The sequence below is a fragment of the Terrapene carolina genome, unplaced genomic scaffold (genome assembly GCF_002925995.2).
Source record: "Terrapene carolina triunguis isolate 2854851 unplaced genomic scaffold, T_m_triunguis-2.0 Scaffold374, whole genome shotgun sequence".
NCBI lineage: Eukaryota > Metazoa > Chordata > Testudines > Emydidae > Terrapene > Terrapene triunguis.
In genome coordinates this window covers 7,799,356-7,819,797 of record NW_020664725.1, presented here as the reverse complement: position 1 = coordinate 7,819,797, position 20,442 = coordinate 7,799,356, and the positions used below count along the sequence as shown (strand labels likewise).

The 20,442-nt window shown below is 48.2% G+C and overlaps 1 protein-coding gene across 3 annotated transcripts in view; it reads left to right on the top strand.

Annotated features, from left to right (window-relative positions):
- OPCML (opioid binding protein/cell adhesion molecule like) overlaps positions 1–16,279 on the top strand; it is a 334,725-nt gene extending 318,446 nt beyond the window's left edge. For all 3 annotated transcript variants that reach the window (XM_024198727.3, XM_024198725.3, XM_024198726.3), the window contains one exon: positions 16,113–16,279. In XM_024198727.3, coding sequence (XP_024054495.2) covers positions 16,113–16,213 — 101 coding nt within the window. In that variant the 3' untranslated portion in view covers positions 16,214–16,279. The remainder of the gene's footprint in view (positions 1–16,112) is intronic.
- The last annotated feature ends 4,163 nt before the right edge of the window (positions 16,280–20,442 follow it).

Genomic DNA, 20,442 nt, shown 5'->3' with positions numbered 1-20,442 from the left:
GGTTCTGGTTCAAGTATGCCTTTAGCTTGGGGGCGTGTTGGGGTTCTGGTTCGAGTATGCCTTTAGCCTGGGAGGCGCCAGGGTTCTGGTTCGAGTATGGCTTTAGCTTGGGGGCATCAGGGTTGGGGTTCGACGATGCCTAAGGTTTGTGGTTAGATGATCCTTTGGGAGGGTGTCAGCAGCATTTCACAAGGCTCTTTTGATGGGCGTGGCCTCAGTCCCAAGAGGGCATGGCCAGGGCGTGGTTCCACTATGCCTCGAGCGTATGGGGGTGGGGGCCTGTTTGGGCCACTGGTGGGGACATCATGTGTGTCCCCCCCATTTTCAGGCTGCTTCAAGCTTGCGGGGTGCATCAAGGGCATTTCTAGGGTGCCTCGAACCTACGGGGGCATTGCAGGGTGTGGGATATGTTTTGAGGCTGCATCGAGACTATGGGGGTGTGGCGGGGGCATGCTTAGAGGCTACACTGAGCGAAGGCTCATTCTGAGGCGGAGGTGTGGTCAGTGCTGGCCTTTCATGACCAGTAGCTACCAGAACCTTTTTCATACAGACAGGTTTCAGAGTAGCAGCCGTGTTAGTCTGTATCCGCAAAAAGAAGAGGAGTACTTGTGGCACCTTAGAGACTAATAAATTTGTTAGTCTCTAAGGTGCCACAAGTACTCCTGTTCTTTTTCATACAGTGCACTACAGCGCCTCTTTGTGCATAGTCTGGGCCAAGCGCCGACACCTCTGTGGTATAGAAAAGGGGACAGGGCCAGGCTGCGTAGCAGGATATGCTGAAATAGTGGCTTTCAAGGGTATAAAGAAAGGGTGAAAGTCACACACTGGGATCTTAGTCTGAAGCAAGGTAACTTTTAATACATATTAGAAATCAACCACTTTTGTCACAGAGGTGTAGAGAAGGCAGCCGGCGCAGGGTCTCGGCCGCGTGAAGCACTCACTCTTCCCTAGCGCAGCGGTTCCTACCGACCCTCTTCTCCACCGCCAGGGGCAAAGCCAGCTCTGCTTGCTTCAGGAATTAGCCTTGCCCGACGGGGAGTGGAAAAGGAAGATGCTTTGAGATGAACTGTGGAAAGAACAAGGCGTTAGGCTGATTTTCCTTTTACTGAGGGCGGCGGAGGGGAGTGGGGGGGGGGCTGAACTCTCATCCCGGAGCAGCAAAAGGGGAAAGGCATTCCTTATCTTCCACCCCGCCCACATTCAGGTTAAAGGGGTGGTGGCCCAGTATTGGGGCAAGATGGCCCCACTCCTCAGCAGCTGCCAGGCACACTCCCTAGGGCAGCCGCAGCTCCCAAAGGGCACTCTGGCAGTCAGCCTGGGGGGAAGTACCCGCTGAGGCAGCGCAATCTGCAGGAGGAAGATCGGGACTGTGAGCAAGAGTCAGCCGGGAGACTGGGAGCCTGACCCCACGCGCTCGTCCCCTCCCCTTCTCCCCGACTAGGGGGAAGCTCTCCCTGTGCCCAGCTGGGGCTCTGAATGACTGAGACTGTGCAAGCAACTGAAGGGAAGGGAGGAAGTGGCTCAGAGGAGGGACCTGCTGGAAGGGGAGAACCTGGGTCCTCCTACCCTTCCCTCTTCCCCCTGATAGATCCTGCAGGACTTCAGGGGCAAGCCCTGAACTGCGCCTTGCCCCCGGGACTCCTCTCACATTGCCCAGAAGAGCTGCCCCCAGAGAGAGAGTTTGGAGCAGCCTGATCACAGTCCCCTTCCCTATAACTTGTATGGAAGGGAAGGGATGGATCCTCTTTGCATTTACTTCCCTGAGTGTTGAGCTCCTCTGCGGGTCCTAAAGCAGTCATAGGGCCATTTACACCAGGGCGAGGGAAATGAAAACGCTCCTATTGGGTAGCACTCCCCACCCACTTTGCACTGGTGAAAATGACGACTCGTGAGCCATCAATAGAGGCCTAGGTTTATAAAGCCAGGCTGCTACAAAGCAACATTTTAAAAAGGAAAAGAAAAAAAAAATCCCATCTCGTAAACATTTTCAGAAAAATGAGAGTCTCGAAAGTTGTGAATAAAGGAGCGAGATAGACAGGAACACTAGAGGAGGTTACTGAGCCGCGGCTAATCAGATTTCAGAAGCCAAGATAAAGGAGCAGGGGAGAACATGAGATTGGGTAAAAATAAACAAGATGCAGCAGAATGAAGACGGCTGCAAACTGTGAGTAAGATCAAGTGGAACAGGCAGCAGTATTAATCTGTAATCTGAAAAACAGCAAGTGCAGCTAGAAGCCGCAGCGGGAGAGAAAACAAAACCGAACCCCCAGCTCTTGACCCAAAAGGAATATCTCTTCCCCCCCCTCCCCAAAGTAATAATAAAGCAGCGCCTGACCCATCTTACTGCATAAACTGGAGTGAGAAACACAGCCATGGGCAGAGTATTCTTCACCAGAGGGGAAGGGGGGAAAAGAGAAATCCCACGAGACCCAGCGTAGTGGAAGCTTCTGCTATCACTGCTGCAAGGGGGAGAAAAAAAAAAATCAGGTTGAAATATCAATTCATAGTGTGTCTCCAACTCAAGTCCGGCTCTTTGTGGAAGGAAAGAAAACGACTTGAATAAAACCCACTCGCTTGAGTTTTCTCTCGACACAAAGAAAAGTTAAGAGCGTACTGGGCTGTTCGGTTGTTTGTTTTCTGTGTCTTGTGTTGTGTTTGTACCTTTCACATCTCCTCGGATTAAGGGAGATGAGACAAAGGCACAGCATCGCACTAATTGCATTCGGAACCTGAAGAGCTCCGGGGGTGGTGGGAGGGGGAGAGGAAACAGGCTGATTTTTTTTTTCTTTACCATTTAAAGGCCAAAGACAACTGTAGTGAGCTGTGCTCCAGACATGGCAGGAATGAGACCCACGTATCATGCCCTGGGAAAGTTATTGTCATCACCTTTTGGCAGGAAAGTAATGAAGTAGGTTCTAGGTTAGGGGAAGGCAAACTTTTTGGCCCGAGGGCCACATCTGGGTGGGGAAATTGCATGCAGGGCCATGAATGTAGGGCTGGGGCAGGGGGGTGGGGTGCAGGGGGTTGGGGTGCAGAGTGCGGGAGGGGCTCAGGGCAGGGGATTGGGCTGCGGGAGGGGTTTGGGGTTCGGCCCAGGGCCGCTTACCTGGAGCTGCTCCGAGGTGGCAACGGCGCACAGCGGGGCTAAGGCCGGCTCCCTGCCTGCCCTGGCCCTATGCTGCTCCAGCACCACGTCCCTGCGGCCCCGGGGGGAGGAAGGGGGAAGAGGACTCTGCACCCTGCCCTCACCAGCGAGTACCTCCTCCGAAGCTCCCATTGGCCGCGGTTCCCCGTTCCTGGCCAACGGGGGCTGCGGGGGGCGGTGCCTGCATGTGAGGGCAGCACGCGGAGCCCTTTGCCCCCCACTACCCAGGGCCGCAGGGACATGGTGTCAGCCGTTTCCAGGAGCCACGCGGGGCCGGATCCGGCCCAGTTTGCCCACTCCTGTTCTAACTGCAGGTTTTTGAGTGAGATCAGCTGGGCCACAAGGAAGTACCTTCATTACAATCCACTTTGAATTTCAGGGGGGCACAAGAGGGTTAAGGACTGTACAATAACATCTTCATTCATCTCTTTAAACTCCAACTTTCTGGTGCTAGCTAGAGATTGGTGTGAATCACAGCATGAGTCTGATCTCCAAACTATGGGAGAGTATGGACCCACATCCAAACTTCATGACTTAGGGCTCTGTTGTGAGCCAAACTAACATCCAATGGAGGCCAAAGGTTCTCAAACTGTGGGTCGGGACCCCATTTGAATGGGCTCACTAAGTCTGTCATTAGACTTGCTGGGGCTCAGGGCTGAAGCTGAAAAGTGGCAGGCTCAGGCTTTGGCTTCAGCCCTGGGTGGCAGGGCTCACATTACAAGCCCCCCAGCCGGGACTGAAGCCCTTGGGCTTCAGCTTTGCCCCCCCGCCCTGCTACCCAGGGTGGCAGGGCTGGGGTGGGCTCAGTCTTTGGTCCCCCATCCCTCCCAGTGGGGTCGTGTAGTAATTTTTGTTATCAGAAGGGGGTCACGGTGGATATGAATGGATATGAAGCCAACCTTTGCAAATCTTGCTTATCTCTATTATAAGTGATACAGTGATTGGAGACACTCCCTGGACTTTGCGGGTGCTTTGGATTCCAACCTGACTCTAAAGGTTGTGGCTCATATGTAGCCTGGAGCAAAACCAGTCCCTTTCTACACACAGACTCTCAAACAGCATACTGGCTTCATCTGGGAAATTGGTGAGTCATATTGAAAGTGCCTTGAATTCAAACTGAAACGAGGTGGGGAAAAAACCACTTTCAATCAGAAATGGTTAAGGAAATTATTGCCAAGGGATTTCTTTTCCCCTCTGTAGCAAGAACTCTGAAGAGCCTTCCATTTCCTTCCCCAAATACATTTTCACATCTCCGATTTAGTTACGGAGGAGTGGAGTGAATCAGTCCCTTCCTTTTTCTGGCTGACAGCCGCGCAATCAGTTACATTTTCCGAAACCTGCAAAATGTCAACATATTAGAAAAATATGCAGACATTTCACATTTCATTTCTGATGAGTGTCCCCCCCCCTCCGCCTTTTCCCGAATCATTGCCATCTGGTTATTAGTCCTAGCGTTCCGAGTTCTGACGCCGTCAATTCGACGTTTGCTAAAGTCAGCAGAGGCTTGGAGTTTTTGCAGCTTGGCAGTGTCTCTGTCTTTATTGTGATGATCCGACTGAAATTAGCTTTTTTGACAGAGCATTACAAGGCTCCCAGTCACAGCACTGTACCCTGCACCAACTCGATGCAATTTTAAAATACAAAACCAAAACAAGCACCCACTGCACTTCCCCCCCCCCACACACACAAAATAATTTTAATTGCTCTACAAAGATCGTCTGGTAGATGCCTGGAAACACAATACCACAGTCTGTTGTAATTAAGGAAAATAAAAGTTCTGTTTGAAATGAAACAATTTGGCGAGGCTGGATTTGCACTGCGGAAAACAGGTTTGTGTTCCCGAACAAGCGGAGAGACGCATCAGCTAATTAGATCCCCTCAACTCCATTATTTTTATTTTTTTTTTGCCATTACAATGGTTGTTATTCCTTTGCCTTAAAATTAATGAGGTTAGGCTGTGCACATTGTGTTTATTTTCAGTTCAGATCACAGCCAAGTGTGAGAAATTTCACTTAATGTGTAATTATAAATTAACGATTCTTCTTTTAAAGGGGGAAAGGTCCCTTTTTCTCTCGTTGCAGTTATTTCTGACTGCACTGCAGTGAGCTGAGAAAAGGAGGAGCTGTTCTGATGGGAGTCTAAACTGGAATTCAGGGTTTGGGGTTACAGCCGAATAAGAGATGGATGGCTCTGAAATCGCACAAGATTTTGTCTCCCCACATGGCAAAAATCTTGCAAACTCAGCTGAAGTCGCAAGTTTTCTATCAACTTGGGACGAATCTGAAAATGTGACCATAGAACCATAGAGGGGGCTTTCAATTTGGGGATTCAAATCTGAACCTCCATGGGATTTCAGAGGGTTTCGACCAGAGGCTTCGCTTTTGGCCCATCTGTAGTTACCGAGAGGGTGGAGGGTCTTGAGATGTCCAGCCCAATAACAGCTACGAGACACAGAGGCGCATTATTTCTGTCCTGGGTCCCAGACACCCTCTGTGTAGAAGGGTCCATACAAGGTCTCACTTAAGCTTTAAACCGTGAGAGTTAAGCAGGGCAAAGGTCTCATGCAAGCCCTTGCAAAGGAGCGAATTTCTCCCTTAACAGTTAGGGTCCGTCAGCAAGATTATAAGCCACCCAAGTTCGCGAAGGATGATCTAGGCAAGAGGTTCCCCCTCTCTCTGTAATTGGAGGCTGAGTATATCCCACTGCAGTTTGGGCAGCTGGTGAACAACAGTGAACAGTTCCTGTTAATCTAAACAAGCATGGACAAATATTTCCTTTGGGTGGATTTACGATAACAAAAAAGTCCTGCCAAGTAACCAGTGAAACCCTTGGTGCCATAAAGCCGAGGGGCACTCCCCAAAATACACCCACGCTGCTGCCATATGCAGTTCATAGGCCACTGATTTCAATCAGTTAAACCAAACTAGAGAGAGAAGGATGAAAGCTGAGTTTGGAATGTAACCCCCCCTTCCTCCCTGCCCAGTTGCTGCTCCACTGGGTGAGCGACCTGGGCACTCCCACTAACTTGAGGAAAACAAGTTCCTTGAACAGATTGCCTAGATTTCCCTCTACGTGTGCAAGACAAATCCAAGGTGAAGCTGATGCTGGAGAGCGGACTGCACTTGTAGCATCAGCTGGTTATTAAACTCGCCCTTCGCCCGTCATAAAGTCATGTTCCACTCAGGCTCTCTTAGAATAATCGGCTCCTTTAAGAGGTTTGTCTTCCAGCATCGCTGCCAGCAGAAACCGCGATGGAGCACAGTCACGTTTGTCAACCTGTTTTCAGACTCATCTCCCACTGAAAATTGTCTGTCTGGCTGAGTAATCCCTCTTCTCGCCCCCTGCACACACACAAATTGACCTTACAAATTCCCAAACAGCTTTATGTCTTCTTTATGGGCCTCTCTCTGCATGGCTCCTTATTTTTTTCCTCTGTAGTTATTTTTCTTTATGTCCTTCCCTGCTTTCTCTTTACTCTGTACACGTAGTCTTTATGGTGCCTTTGCCTTTTCCATTTTTTTTTTTTGTCCTTCACACCCCATTTTCCTGGTTTCGCATGAGACCCTGGGGTATATACTGTACCTTCCCAAGGCTGAAGATCACAGGTGCAGAACATATGTTACTTTGTGCTGTGCTGGAATGATACATTTTACTTCTACCCAGTCTGGCCTTTTCTGTATAGTGGCGAATTCTAGCATTCTGGATAACTGCACTCATTCTAAAGGTGGCTTTGTACTGTTGACGTTAGCCCCACTTCAAGCAAGTCCAAATCAGGTTTGTTCTTAGCCTGTGACATTACAGCGCTGGCATAGACAAGAAGCACCGGAAAACTAGCTAGCATGTTCCGATTATTCCTGACACTCCACTGTGGGCAGGACACTTGCACTGCTTAACTGCACCTGGGGAATAATGCAAGTGGAAGAGAACTGCTAGTTTATTGTTGTTTATTATCTGTATTACAGTAGCAGCTAGGAGTCCGAACCAATTAAATCAAGGCCCTGTTGTGCCAGGTGCTGTATACACGCACAATAAAGAGACAGTCCCTGCCCAAAAGACCTTATATTTTGAATCGACAGTTGGGACAAAGGGCAGGTGGGGAAACTGAGGCACAGAACAGTGAAGTGGCTTGCCCAAGGTCACAAAGTAGGTCAGTGGCAGAGCCAGGAATAGAATCCGACTCCTATTACAGCGTCCTATCCGCTAGATCACGTTGCCTTTCCCCATTACATACTACTTGCCCTAGCATTTCCATTACATCATATCATTCCCCAGTGTAGACAAGGCCTGTGTCTCCCAGTTTAGGGCCTGATACTGGTTGACTGAAGTCCCTGGGAATTTTGCCCACTGAGACAGGAGCAAGTTAAGCTCCTTCAAGGCAAACCTTAGTTTAAGGCTGTTTTCATTAGGGTAGCTAGTTCAACCTAATTCAGATTAATTTAAGAAGGCCATTTTGGACCGACTGGCTATGTAGACATTTTTGTGGTGCCCATCACCATAGCTCTTGGGCAGCAATCACACACTGCCCTCTTAGTGTGCCTTCCATCAGACAATCTCTATGTTCTTCCTGCAGCTTAATGAGGCCCCTCTCCCCTTCCATCCCCCCCAGCCTCAGGCAGAGGAAGCAGGCTGAAAGTCATTCGGCCTTTTATTTGATCAATGCTTTAAAATCAATCACTCCAGCTATAATTACATTTAACAATATTTTGACGCTGCTCTTTGCGTTTCCGTTAGAGATTAAACACACCTGTCCACGTAGCGCATGGGAGCAGATGGAGTCCACGCAGAGCTCTGCATGTCTGTGTCTGGAACGTGCTAAGAGGAGCAGCTTTGGGTTTCTCTTCCAATTAGAGCCGGAGAGCTTGATTTGAAAACATAATGGGATGGGCATGATTAATCAGGGCGGCGTTAGTTACCATTCCAGAGTTGCTTAAAATGAAAAGATGTCAAGGTACTTGGACTGAGCCCCTTTAAATACGAAATGTGACTATTGTCTCCCCTGTGCTGTTGGCTGCCTTCTCCTAGAGAGGCAGAATGGTTTAAGTAATCCGAGCAGGGCGCAGGGAGGAGTCACACTTCTTGGAGAGAGCTGGGCAAATCATGGATTTTTTGGTTTACTAGGAATTGCGGGGAAGGGGGTTGATTTAGGGTAACCCGAAAATAAAAGTTTTCAAAATGTTGGGCGATTAGACAAACCAGAAAAAAAAAAATCCATCTAGGATTGGAACAAAACATTTTGGCGGGATTTCGAGTGATTTTTAATGTGCGGGTCAGTGCATGAGTTGGCCCACCTAAAATAGGGATAATTCTTACTTTAGTCTGCCAGCCAGATCTAAAAAGCATCTTATTAATGAGTGAGGGTAACCAATCAGCTAGAAAAAATTTACTGTTGTTACACATCAAAAAAATAATAAAATCACAAAAAGGGACACAACTCGAAGAAACAGTCTAATTTGACCAAAAATGGCAGAAAGCTTCTAAATACAATTGCTAATGCAACTATATACTCAACAGAGTACTGTTTTGGAAAGTTTGGGAAATATTTAGCCCCAGGTGATATATTTTATGCATTTTCCCGTACAGATGCTCCCCGGGTTATGCAAACCCGACTTACGCAAATCCGCACCTACGGAAAAAGTTCCATAAATTCCGTAAGCTAGAAAGATTTTTGTTTTTGTTTTTGCTAATGGTCAAGTATACGTTCCTGACTTACGCAAAATTCGAGTTATGCAAGGCGTTCCGGAACGGTACGCTTGCATAAGTCGGGGAGCGTCTGTACTTTTTGCCTTCCGTTAAAGCAAAAGTCTGTAGTCACATGACAGCATGAGCTTGTCCGTACCAGGTAATACATCAAAATGTGTGTCATTATTTGTAGAATGGACTGATCTGAGAAAAAAAATTCTATCTGCTATTTTATGAATAGTGACTACTGTCCTAGGATTCCTGCACCAGCAACTAATGTTAATACAGCGTGTACAATGATGAAATATTTTCAGGATATGTTCCATTCTCAGGGCCAAGTTTGGACATATGTCGTTTATGATGAAACAACCTATTGCAAAGCACAGTTGGTTAAATGGAGGAATCAAAACTAATTTGATAGGGACCACCTTGAGTTGGGAGTCATGCACTGTGCACTGAATTTCATGGGCAATATAGGTAGCAATGCAGGAAAGTGGGTTTGAAAACATTTTTGTGGAAGCCACCTTCTATGGTGCTTCAGTCATGAGCCATGCTCTAAGAGGGAAAGCATATAACCATGGCGTTAGAATCCACAAAGTAATGAATGAAGCAATGAACTGCTTGAAATGGATGATAGTTGGTGGTTCCATGAACAATGGTGTTCTCCCAGAAGGTGACATCTTGGAGAAAGCTCAATTGTACAGTGATGCATTTGAAGCTGTAGAGAAAGTACACAGAGGAAACAGTGTAGAAGCACTGAATGCGCTGGCAGACTTAAGGAATAGCACCCAATCACTCCACCCGGTCATGGACACTTAGATTACCCAAGAAAAAAACTGTTCATAAGCATTTCTGTTCTGGGAAAACTATGTAATGAATTTCTCCCAACTACTAATGGATACTTAGCAGCCAAGAGAGATGATGACAAGTCCATGGAGCTTGAGACATTTGCAGAGAGGATTCCACTTACTTCCAGTGTAGTCATGTGAACGATGCTAGACGGAGTTCTGTAAATGTAGCAGAAACCAGACTTCTGGAGGAGGAGAAGCCAGCAATATATCGTGTCCTAGCTGTTTGTCAGGGAGCAGTATGCCCGACTGGCAGACCCTTCAGTGGTGGATGGCATGACATGTCCATTGAGCAATCACTCAACAAGAACTGTGGGAAGCATCAGCATCTTTGCACAAAAGATAAGGCTCTGACCAAGTATTAACTGGCTGCAGCTGTAACAGCTGTGACAAAACAAATGTGTGGAGGGCAGCCTTCAGCAACAGATCTCCACAAAGGAGCTATCACAAAGCGCATGGCTGCAGATGAAATGTCTGTCCAAGAATGACAAATCCTTTTAGCACTGAACCTGGAACAAGCCCAGACAACAGACAGCCACTTGTGAACACTGTGGGCCCACCTGAAATTGCAGAAAGTTAGTGCATGATCAGAGAGAATGGCACACGAGAAATGAAGCAGTTCGTAACCAGGAGGCTGCAAAGGGGTGAGGCACAATCTCAAACCATTTGGTAATCTCAACAAAAGAATCGAACAAGAGAAGAAGCAGACAGCACAAGCAATAAACTACTGATTGTCAGATCTTCAGCAAGCTGATCCTTATTGTCCAGTCCAGAGATGTTGCTATCCAAGGTTTGAAGTATGTCCCATTTCCCCTCTGCCAGAACTAGAGGAGGATCACAAGGACAAGGAACATGAAGATTCACGCATGTTCTTGCACGTTGCTGATGCAAAGCAAACACTTGGCGTGAACAGGGCGCTAATGTGGAGTTTGGAATCAGATGTTGCATTGATGTGCCCAAATTATTGCTCTATTCTTGGGGCAGATTAATTCTATTTCAGAACTGGTGGTGGCCCAAGGTAGAGAGGCATTCCCATGCATAGAGTAGCTGGGAACGGACACGCGTCTTATGCTGCCAAACATTCATGCTGTCAGTGGATGTGATGCTACTTCAGCTTTCAGAGGCAGAGGAAAAGAGATGACTGAAGACAGCAGCTGACTTCCAGAGAAGCGGATAGAGAAGGAATTTAGAACTCCCTATCCCAAGCAGCACGAGTGTGGGGGAAGAGGAACTCCAGAAAGCCTCTCACACATCCATCTGGACACCCCAGGTTTAGGGCTCTGTGTCTATGGCAGGCACTGAGGCTGCTTGTTCTCAATTCCCCACCTTGGTCTTGGGTGCGAGGTTGGGGCCTGCACTGACGGTGTCTATTCTGCACTCCCTGCCGTGATCTCAGTGCTTGTGGCACTCACAAAGCATGCCCATTCTCAGGTCTCTGGGTCCTGGTGATGTGGTATGAATGAAGCACGCCCAATTTCAGCATAACCCCTCTCCTGGATATGAGTCAACAGTGTGCCCTTCTTGCCAAGAAGGCTAACGGCATTTTGGACTGTATAAGTAGGGGCATTGCCAGCAGACCGAGGGACGTGATCATTCCCCTCTATTCAGCATTGGTGAGGCCTCATCTGGAGTACTGTGTCCAGTTTTGGGTCCCACATTACAAGAAGGATGTGGAAAAATTGGAAAGAGTCCAGCGGAGGGCAACAAAAATGATTAGGGGGCTGGAGCACATGACTTATGAGGAGAGGCTGAGTGAACTGGGATTGTTTAGTCTGCAGAAGAGAAGAATAAGGGAAGATTTGATAGCTGCTTCAACTACCTGAAAGGGGGTTCCAAAGAGGATGGATCTAGACTGTTCTCAGTGGTAGCAGATGACAGAACAAGGAGTAATGGTCTCAAGTTGCAGTGGGGGAGGTTTAGGTTGGATATTAGGAAAAACTTTTTCACTAGGAGGGTGGTGAAGCACTGGAATGGGTTACCTAGGGAGGTGGTGGAATCTCCTTCCTTAGAGGTTTTTAAGGTCAGGCTTGACAAAGCCCTGGCTGGGATGATTTAGTTGGGAATTGATCCTGCTTTGAGCAGGGGGTTGGACTAGATGACCTCCTGAGGTCCCTTCCAACCCTGATATTCTATGATTCTGTGATTCCTCTGCAATCTCAGCTCCCTTACAGTCACAGCGCTGTCTGCCTATAAAATGGACCAAGTATATCCAGTCTCAGTTCCTCTCTATCTCAGGACTGCGACCCAGATCCACAGAAGGACTTAGATGTGGCAATATCAGCAGTGCCATCCCTGCCTTTTAGATGCCTAGAAAAATAATTGGAACAAGGAGATTCCCAAAGCTTGAATTGAGCACTTAGGCTCCCTCTTCAATGAAAAGGGAGAGTCAGGTACCGAAGAACGGGATCCATAAAAGCCATCAGGGAGCTGCCTGAGGTAGCCACTGGGAGATAGCGACAAGAGAGGTTCTGCTAAGCCCTGCCTCTTTCAGGGAATTCAGCGCCTATCTCTGCCAGGAACCCCCTCTCCTGGAGTCAGGTGACTTCGGTGCCCCAACCGTTTCTTATGAGATTGTGAGGTACTGGCCTAACACCCCACAAAACAGCCAAGGGCAGAGGGGGAAGGAGTTGGGAGGCCTCCGGTGTAACCTTTAGACCGTTAGGGTCTTCACCTGTGACGTGAGGGATCCTGTTTCAGTTTCACCCTCTGTTTGGTGAGGAAAAGGCCTTTAAAGAAGGGTCTCCTACACTCCCGGTCTACTCCAGGGGTTAGGATACTCACGCGGGCTGAGGGAGATGCGGGTACAAATTCCCCCTCTGCCTGTTAAAAGCGGGTTTGAACAGGCATCTCAGGCAGCCCAGGTTTACGCCCTAACCTTGGGGGTACCACGATGGGGGGCTCCCTCACTCTTGCCTGTTGAAGCTATTCCACTTTAATTACACATTAACTGGCCCAAAAGGGACAAAGAAACAAGAGCTCTGCAGGCTAGTGGTTTGGGTACTCCCAGTGGGATGTGCTGGTTTGAATCCCCTGTCTGCTGAAAAGGGATTTGAACTTTGATCTCTTACCTCTCAAGCGAATGGCCTAAGTCCTGGGCTAGAAGCCCTGCCTGTTTGAAATTGGGTTTCGAAGGGAGAAAGTAAAATCAACGGCTCGTTACTGACACTATCCCCCAGTATGAAGAGGAATGCCATTAAAATGAGCAGGGCCCGCTTGCGGTAGTTGGCGGTTCGCAGTCTGCCCGTGCGCCTTGGTAGTTATCAATTTTTAATTAGGCTAGTGCCATTAGGCTAGTTAAATAACAACTGAGATCTGCCTTTTCATGTACGGGGGGGAAACAGAGCCCACTAGAGAACAGAGCTACAAGAGTGTAGAGCGTTTAAGAGCAGTTACAGCATAAAGAGCTCCAGATGGGAGGAGTTAGGCACAGCTGCTTTCGTTTCCGTGGCTCCAGTCAATCAGGGTTCCTCTAAAATTGTGATTAATTAATCAAACAGCACGACGCTTTCCTGGCGTCTTTAGTCTCTAGCAATTCCACTGGGGGTGCAGTGGGGGGACGATCTGTTTGGAGAGAGAGCTTCTTTCTGCTCAGATTCTATCCTAAATCCACAGCTTTTGGAAAGCTGTGCAAAATCCATAGATATATATTCTGGAACTGTGAGCAAATGATCCTACCAGAGGCAGTGCGGTCTATGGAGTTTTGTTGGGGTAAAGCGGGGTCAGATTCTTTTTGCAGCAACGTGGTGCTCCGGAGAAAGCACGTACAGGGATGTAGAGCATTTACGCTAACTTGCAAAGCACCGTGGAGCAGGCTGCAGGGTTTTGGCTTTTTTATATATGCCAACGTTTGAGGCAGCTTGATTGTGGTGCGGCTCAAACCCACAGACTGATGGCAACTGCAGGCTCTCTGCTTAAGCTCTCTTTACGCAGCTCTGACAATGCACCTCAGTTCTGATTTGCCGCCGCCCCCACTATTCCCACCCTGGGCTTTCCCACATCTCTCGGCTAACACACTCCAACCCTGGTCCCTACTTTCCCACGCAGCTCTGCGGAGGCACCTTCATCCTGACCCGCAGCCCCCTCCCTGCTATGCCAATCCTGGGACCTAGTGTGGGGGTTTTGTGGGAGGTGTCAAGCAGGGACTCAGCAAAGATGATTAAACTCACTCTTACTTACAGGACCTAAATGGAACGACGCCAGTGAAAGCCATGTCACTTACAGTCTGGTTCCCCTGGTCCTAAGGCTAGTAGTGTCTTTACCACACCATCACCGACAGATGCAGGATATAGGACGACACCAGTGGACCATGCTGCATATGACAGTGCCTGCAGCATGGCCCCCAATGGTCTGCATGGGGCATGCAAGCTGGGGACGGGGAGGCGGCTATTTCTTATCTCTAGGGTCAGGCAGTGCCACCTATCGACAACTTCACAATGTTCCCCGAGAGGAACTCCTCTTCCTCCCTGCCCTTCCCCTCCGTATTGCATACTCAATGAGGCCCTTTGGGCCAAATGCTCCCTCCCGGGAGGGGAGGGAAACGTGGAAGGTGGAGTCGCTGGCTCTCTGACCCGAAGGAAGCCCCTCCAGGAATCCTCCACGGGGATCAGGCTCTGCAGAGGGGGATGGGGCAAAGCAGGGGATGACGGCTCTTTAGAAGCAACCTGCCCTTGTGCCCCGTAGGGATTCCTGGCCCAGGTCAATACGGATTCCAACAGCAGCGCACTGAGTTCTCCTCACTGTGATGAGACTGCGCGGGAGGGGTGTTGGGATACCCTGGGAGCAGGGGTTGGGAGGGAGTCCCGAGGACTCGGCTCTGACGACGAGGGCAGTTCTTGGGAGTGCTACGAGCCTTTCCCCTGCAGTAAGAACGGGGCGGGTCCAAACGCCGCAGCTCTGGCTCCTACTCGAGAATCATCCATGCAGGGGACATTCCAGCCCTTGATCTCACTGTTCCTGCCCCTAGCCCCCACCAGTGGGAGCCTGTCATCATGACTTCCCCGTGACATTTCAACCTTGCCCTGGCTGTACAGTGCTAACAGATGGTAACAGGCATCACCTTCCATTCTGCCAGTAGCTACATGTCCGTGGCGAGTGTAATGCCTCTTGCTTATCAGCTCAAATCCAGTCCCCGCTGGTAGCAACCTGAGGAATGGCTAGGAGGCTTATGTGAAATGAGCTAGCTCAGTTCATATTTCTTCCCCATCACAACTGTACTGCCTGGACTTTGTGTTAGCACAGCACAGAAGCTAAGGGCGGAATGGGATCGCTGATGCCAAGAGCTGGCTTTCCAATTTAAAATTAAGGTGCAAGGGAGCTCAGGTGGGAAGCCTGCGTTGAATTCTCCCTGCTCTGCTGTCTCCTCAGCGGCCAGGCCTACACCTTTCTTGGTCCACTAGCCAGTATTTAAATAGTCCAGAGCCTTTCCTGAGCACTAAAATTCACTTAAAGGAAAACAACCTGATGGATGTCCGTGGGCCATTTCCTCAGGAGGAACAGTCCTGTGGAAAAGCAAAGGGATATTTTGAATCGGAGACGAGGGATGGGGTCTCCAATGGCAATATATTTATCTGATCTCATTATGAATGGCCATTTCGTTTGAACCTCCCTGACAATTTAGTCCAGTGTAGTTCCGAGTAAAGATTCTCTCCGGGATTTCCAGAAGGAGCCCAATGGGAAAGAATTTCCTTGGGAGTTGGGTGCCCAACTCCCTTAGGCACCTTCGAAAATCCCAGTGCCTGGTAATTAGGACGCAAGAGCTGTATGGCATTAGTGGAGTGGGAGTGGAGTTCGACTGGGACTCACAGATTTTGTTTCCACCTTCGATTTTCCCTAATCGGGGTCAAGCCGAAGTCACTCCGTGTAAGAACCTATGCAGAATAGGGTGGAAGAGAAAAGAGCCCCAAAGAGTCACATAGAGAATGGAGGATCTGTCTAGGCAGCCACATGATGCAGTGGGGGAGCTAGCTCATGGATGGAGATCACTCACTCTGCTTAGTGCAAACAGGTCCTCAAATTGTGCCACAATTTGTGATGGGTCACAACAGCATCCCTTCCAGTGGGCAGCGCAGTGAGGCCTTTGGGGACCTGAGGAGGGGGATGGAGGAGCTGGCTGACTAGGAGTGATTCTTTTCCCCCTGCAGTGGTTTGTGGACTGAAAGTAATGGTTGAGGATCCCCCCGCCCCAGCAAACCCTGGCTTAGTGGGGCTGCAAGCAATGAGTGAGAGAAAGGAAACTCTGGCTTTGGACAAAGGCAGGGAGGAAACACCTGCTGTGTTTTTAGCTGAGATAAGCCTGAGCCATGGACCTCAGATCTAGACTTCCCCAAAGTTCAGGGCTTCCCTCTGGGACCCATCTCGCCTAGAAGTCAATGGACCGGTTGATTTCCTTCTCCCTCCAGCTGGTAATAACAAACCTTTCTCTCTTTCTCTCCCTTGTCCAGGCCCCGGAGCAGTACATGACGGCAGCAACGCGGCTTCCAGAGCAATGGCCTGCCTCTGGCTATCGGGCACCCTCCTCGCTCACTTTCTCATCAAGTTTTGATAAGAAAGCAAAGGGTCCTCGGAGGCGACACCTGGCTTCTCCCACACCACAGACTTTACTCTCTACACTGCGGGGGCAACATCCAGTTTTACCACTTGAACGTACTGCCAGGGGGGAAGGGAGAGGGGGAGGGGAAAAGGGTTCCCACCGCCTGTTGGGGGATAAGTCATGGGCGTTTCGCAAGGCGAATCAATTTCTTCTTCCCCGGCCCCGCCCTCAACCCTATTTATAAACCTATCCTAAAGTTAAGCGTGTCTCAGCCGAACCTGTTCAAATTGCCCCCGGAGACGTGTCTTGGTTTGAGGGACGACACACAGCAGAAGTCAAAATGAGTCAAAGTGTCCTATTATCTCTGTGTCTCTTAAGCAAAAGGATTGTTCTTTCTACTTGTTACACTGTACATACCTGTTCATGTTGATAAGTGTCCTATTACACTTGGGCTTCACCTGGCCTCCATCTGGAGGGATGTTTTAATAAATCCACCCACCCACCCCCCGCCAGCACCTGGGCTCTCGGCAACAACTGCAGTAAGTGGCGGCTGTGAATGGGCCATAGTGATAGTGCATTTGGACACTGACAAAGGATTTGAGATCCCTTAGAGTGCAGAAAGGGAAAAGCTAGGGGACACTGTTCTCCCCTCTTGCTAAAACTGATGGCTGAGTGGCTAATGCAAACAGATAAATAGACAAAATGGTGAGTCATCCATCTCCCCATCCATCAAAGTAATCACGGAGCCATTCTATCCATCCATCTATCCTATTCACCCATCCATCTAATTAGCTATCCATCTGGCTTTCTATCTCACCATCTCTTTACTGTATTTATCAATTTATCAATGTAATTATCTGTGCTTCTATCCAAATCTCTCCTTCTCTGCTCTTCATCCATCCATCAGCGTAATCATCTCTATTGAGTCACCTATTTATCTAGCCAAGTTTCTATCCCGCTCCCTCCATCCATTTAGTTTTCTTTCTATTTTGTCTGTTCATCCACCTGTTACGGCGGAGGATATTGAGAAATTTCACAATATTACATTTCTACGTGTGGTAGAACGTAACTACAGGCCATAAAGCTAAGCAATGTTTGGCCATTTGGGCATGTCTCTGACAATTCAAAACACGATAATGCAGTAGCAATCCTTCACTTAGTCCTCCCCTCCCCCGCGCAAAAAAAAATAGAGATCTGTTTTCTCCTACCTCCCCAAAATATATACTCTTATTTTTAAAGTAAGCAGCACCCCTCACTCTACCCCAATGCTGTTATAATCTTTTGCCTTTAAGAACCAATGTTTTATATATGCTAACAGGTGCTTGTACTGCTGTTCTCCAACGGGGATGCATCCAGTTTTCTTTAAGAAAAATCCTAATTATCCATAATTTATGGCAATTCCAAACAACACGTTCACGACCCATCCTGGGAGAGCCAAACGCAATCTGGCCAACACTTCTATGCTCACTCCCTTTCCCAGCCCCGATCCTCATTTGCTCTGTTCGGAATCCATCCAGTCAGAAGCTGACGGAGGCCAATTATTTTGCTAGTGTGTTGACATCACTCTTGTATTTGTTTGGGAACCTCTTATGAGCAAAGGGTACTTGAATAACTGACTTAATTTCCAAGCACTTGATTAACTCAACACAGAAAACAGATGGGAAAGAGGAAGGGAAGAGGAAAAAAAATACAACCTCCCACAAACCTACATTCACCTGGTTTCCTGTTTCTGTAGAAGCGTTTTAGAGAGGGAATTTCAGGCAGCTGTCTCCAAAATGGAACAGCAGCATCCGATCTTTTATTTTTTAGACTATGGATGTTTAGTTTGAAAGATTCAATTGATTCTTCCCCCCAAGTTCCTTGGTTCGGTTTGAATGAGACATGGCACTTTCTTGAAAGCCTAACGGCGGTAAGGGAGGAATCTGCATTGCTTAAATGTCTTTGAATGTACTTTTTTTTTTAATTAAAAATACTACTAGCTTTCTGGGTCACTGCTGAGGCCTGACAGGGCGAGAGGACTGCAGCATTCCCAGACCAAACTGCAGCCTGCATGACAGTCATTTCAATCAACGCCCCAGACCGGATTGGGCTGCACAGCACGACCTGGATCACTAGAGTGAATCAAGTGGCTCTTACAAAGACCTGCCAAGTAGAAACTTCTTTGCTTTTTCTGATCCCCCGAGACATAGACACTATTTCCCAGGTAGGAAGTAAAAGGAGACATTGATTCATTTGGTTATTTTTGTTGTTGTTGATTGTTTTGTTTTTGTGGCCATCTGACTGACTGCAGGCACTACCAGTGGTGCCAGGCGTGGTGGTCTGAACGCAGTAAGCAAAAAAATGCAGTAAGGAAGCATACGACCTACCATACTGAGCTGCTGACAGCCACGTGTCAGGGACGCAAAGATGAACTTGCGGAGAGGGAGTGACTTGTGCTGGTTTCCGGTAGGCTCTAGGTGTTTTAATCGGAAGATCAAGGATGTGCCTCATCAAATCTGTCAATAAATGTAAAACACAAATGGTTAAAAAGAAGTCTGAAAAAAAAAACTTATACAAGACTAAACATTTGGGCGGTATATTCACAAAATGGAGGGGGATATTCTTTTGAGTTCATGCATATGAAAAAAATATCCAGCACAGTCGAGTTCTTGAATGTATATGCTTGCTTTCCCATTTATTTTTCCTTCCAAGAGGGAAGGTTTGAGTATGAAGAGCAACATGCCTGGATTTCACCACCACCACCACCACTACCTGTTTTACTGCTCTGAAAAAAATCTAACAGCGCCCTCCCACTCTTTCATCTGGATAAAAAACATCATGAGGCTGTTGCACGTTGATTTAATCTGTGCAAGAAGCCTCCTGCAACAGGTCCACATGGAACCTCGCTCATTGTTAAAAGACATACAAAGGTGTATTATTATTTTAAACCCCAGATATAGACGCTGGCTCCATTGGCTTATTAGGTGGAATGCTCGTAAAGAACTAAAACAATAAGTCTTCACATTTATATCTAGTTCAACCACAAATTACAGGCTAGCAGCTGGGATCATTGGGTGTAATCTAAGGTCTGTGTCATACAGGAGGATAGACTAGATGATCTAACAGTCCCTTACAAATCTATGAATTAGTACTGAAAAATGTTGTAGCTGTATGAATACCAAAAATAGCAGCAGATGCCTTTAACTGTCAAAGCAGGGCATCAAACAGAGAGTTTTAAGTGCTTAATCATGTCATAACTCTGTTGAGGCTGAGGGAGGAGAGCGGCTGGAGAGCACCTGAAGAAGGGGTCTCTCAGAAGGGTCATCTAGTGTAGCTACTCCTACCTAGACACCTATTCTCTTCCTGCCTGCTATCATCATCAGAGAGACAATAACTTGATGAGCCACACAGACACGCATACTGCCATTAAGAAGAGAGAAGTACAAAGTGGAATGTAGTGGAAGGAATAAAAGACCCTATACAAAACAACATTTCAAAGCCCACTGGGGCATTCATATCTTTCATGACTTCCAAGGTCATGTGAACTGAAGTGCTGGTGGTAAACATTAAGTGCCTGATACATAGTTGTTTGCAAGCCTATTTTTTCCCCAGTGTTCGGGAGAAATGCCACCAATGTAAGAGTCAGGTCTCCATGTCCTGTTGCTGTGGTACAGCGTTCTCTTGGGCAAGGGCAGACAAAACGTTTTCACTTCAGCATCTCAAGTGCCCTGCAAATTTAGCCCAAGCTTTGGCAAAATGTTCACGTTCGCAATGCAGCAAGGAAGCTCTAGGCTCTCAACTCTGTATCCCAGACGCCGCATCTCTCTGCACAAGTTTCACGTGAGGACGACGTTATGGGCTAGGTGTGTAGCAAGTCAGAGCACAGAAAGTCATAGAAAGGTCCTGTTTCAGGGCGTGTTACATTGGCTACGTCTTCACTACCCGCCGATCCGGCGGGTAGCAATCGGTTTATCGGGGATCGACTTACCGCATCTCGTGAGGACGCGGTAAAATCGATCCCTGATCGCTCTGCCGTCGACTCCGGAAATCCACCTCGACAAGAGGCGGCAGCGGAGTCGGCGGCAGCGGTCGGCTTTCCCCCGTCCTCACCACCAGGTAAGCCGACCTAAAATACGCAACTTCAGCTACGGTATTCACGTAGCTGAAGTTGCGTATCTTAGGTCGGAACCCCGCTGTAGTGTAGACCTAGCCATTGTCTCAAAATAAATCGGTTAAACCATGCAATAGAAAAAAACACCACA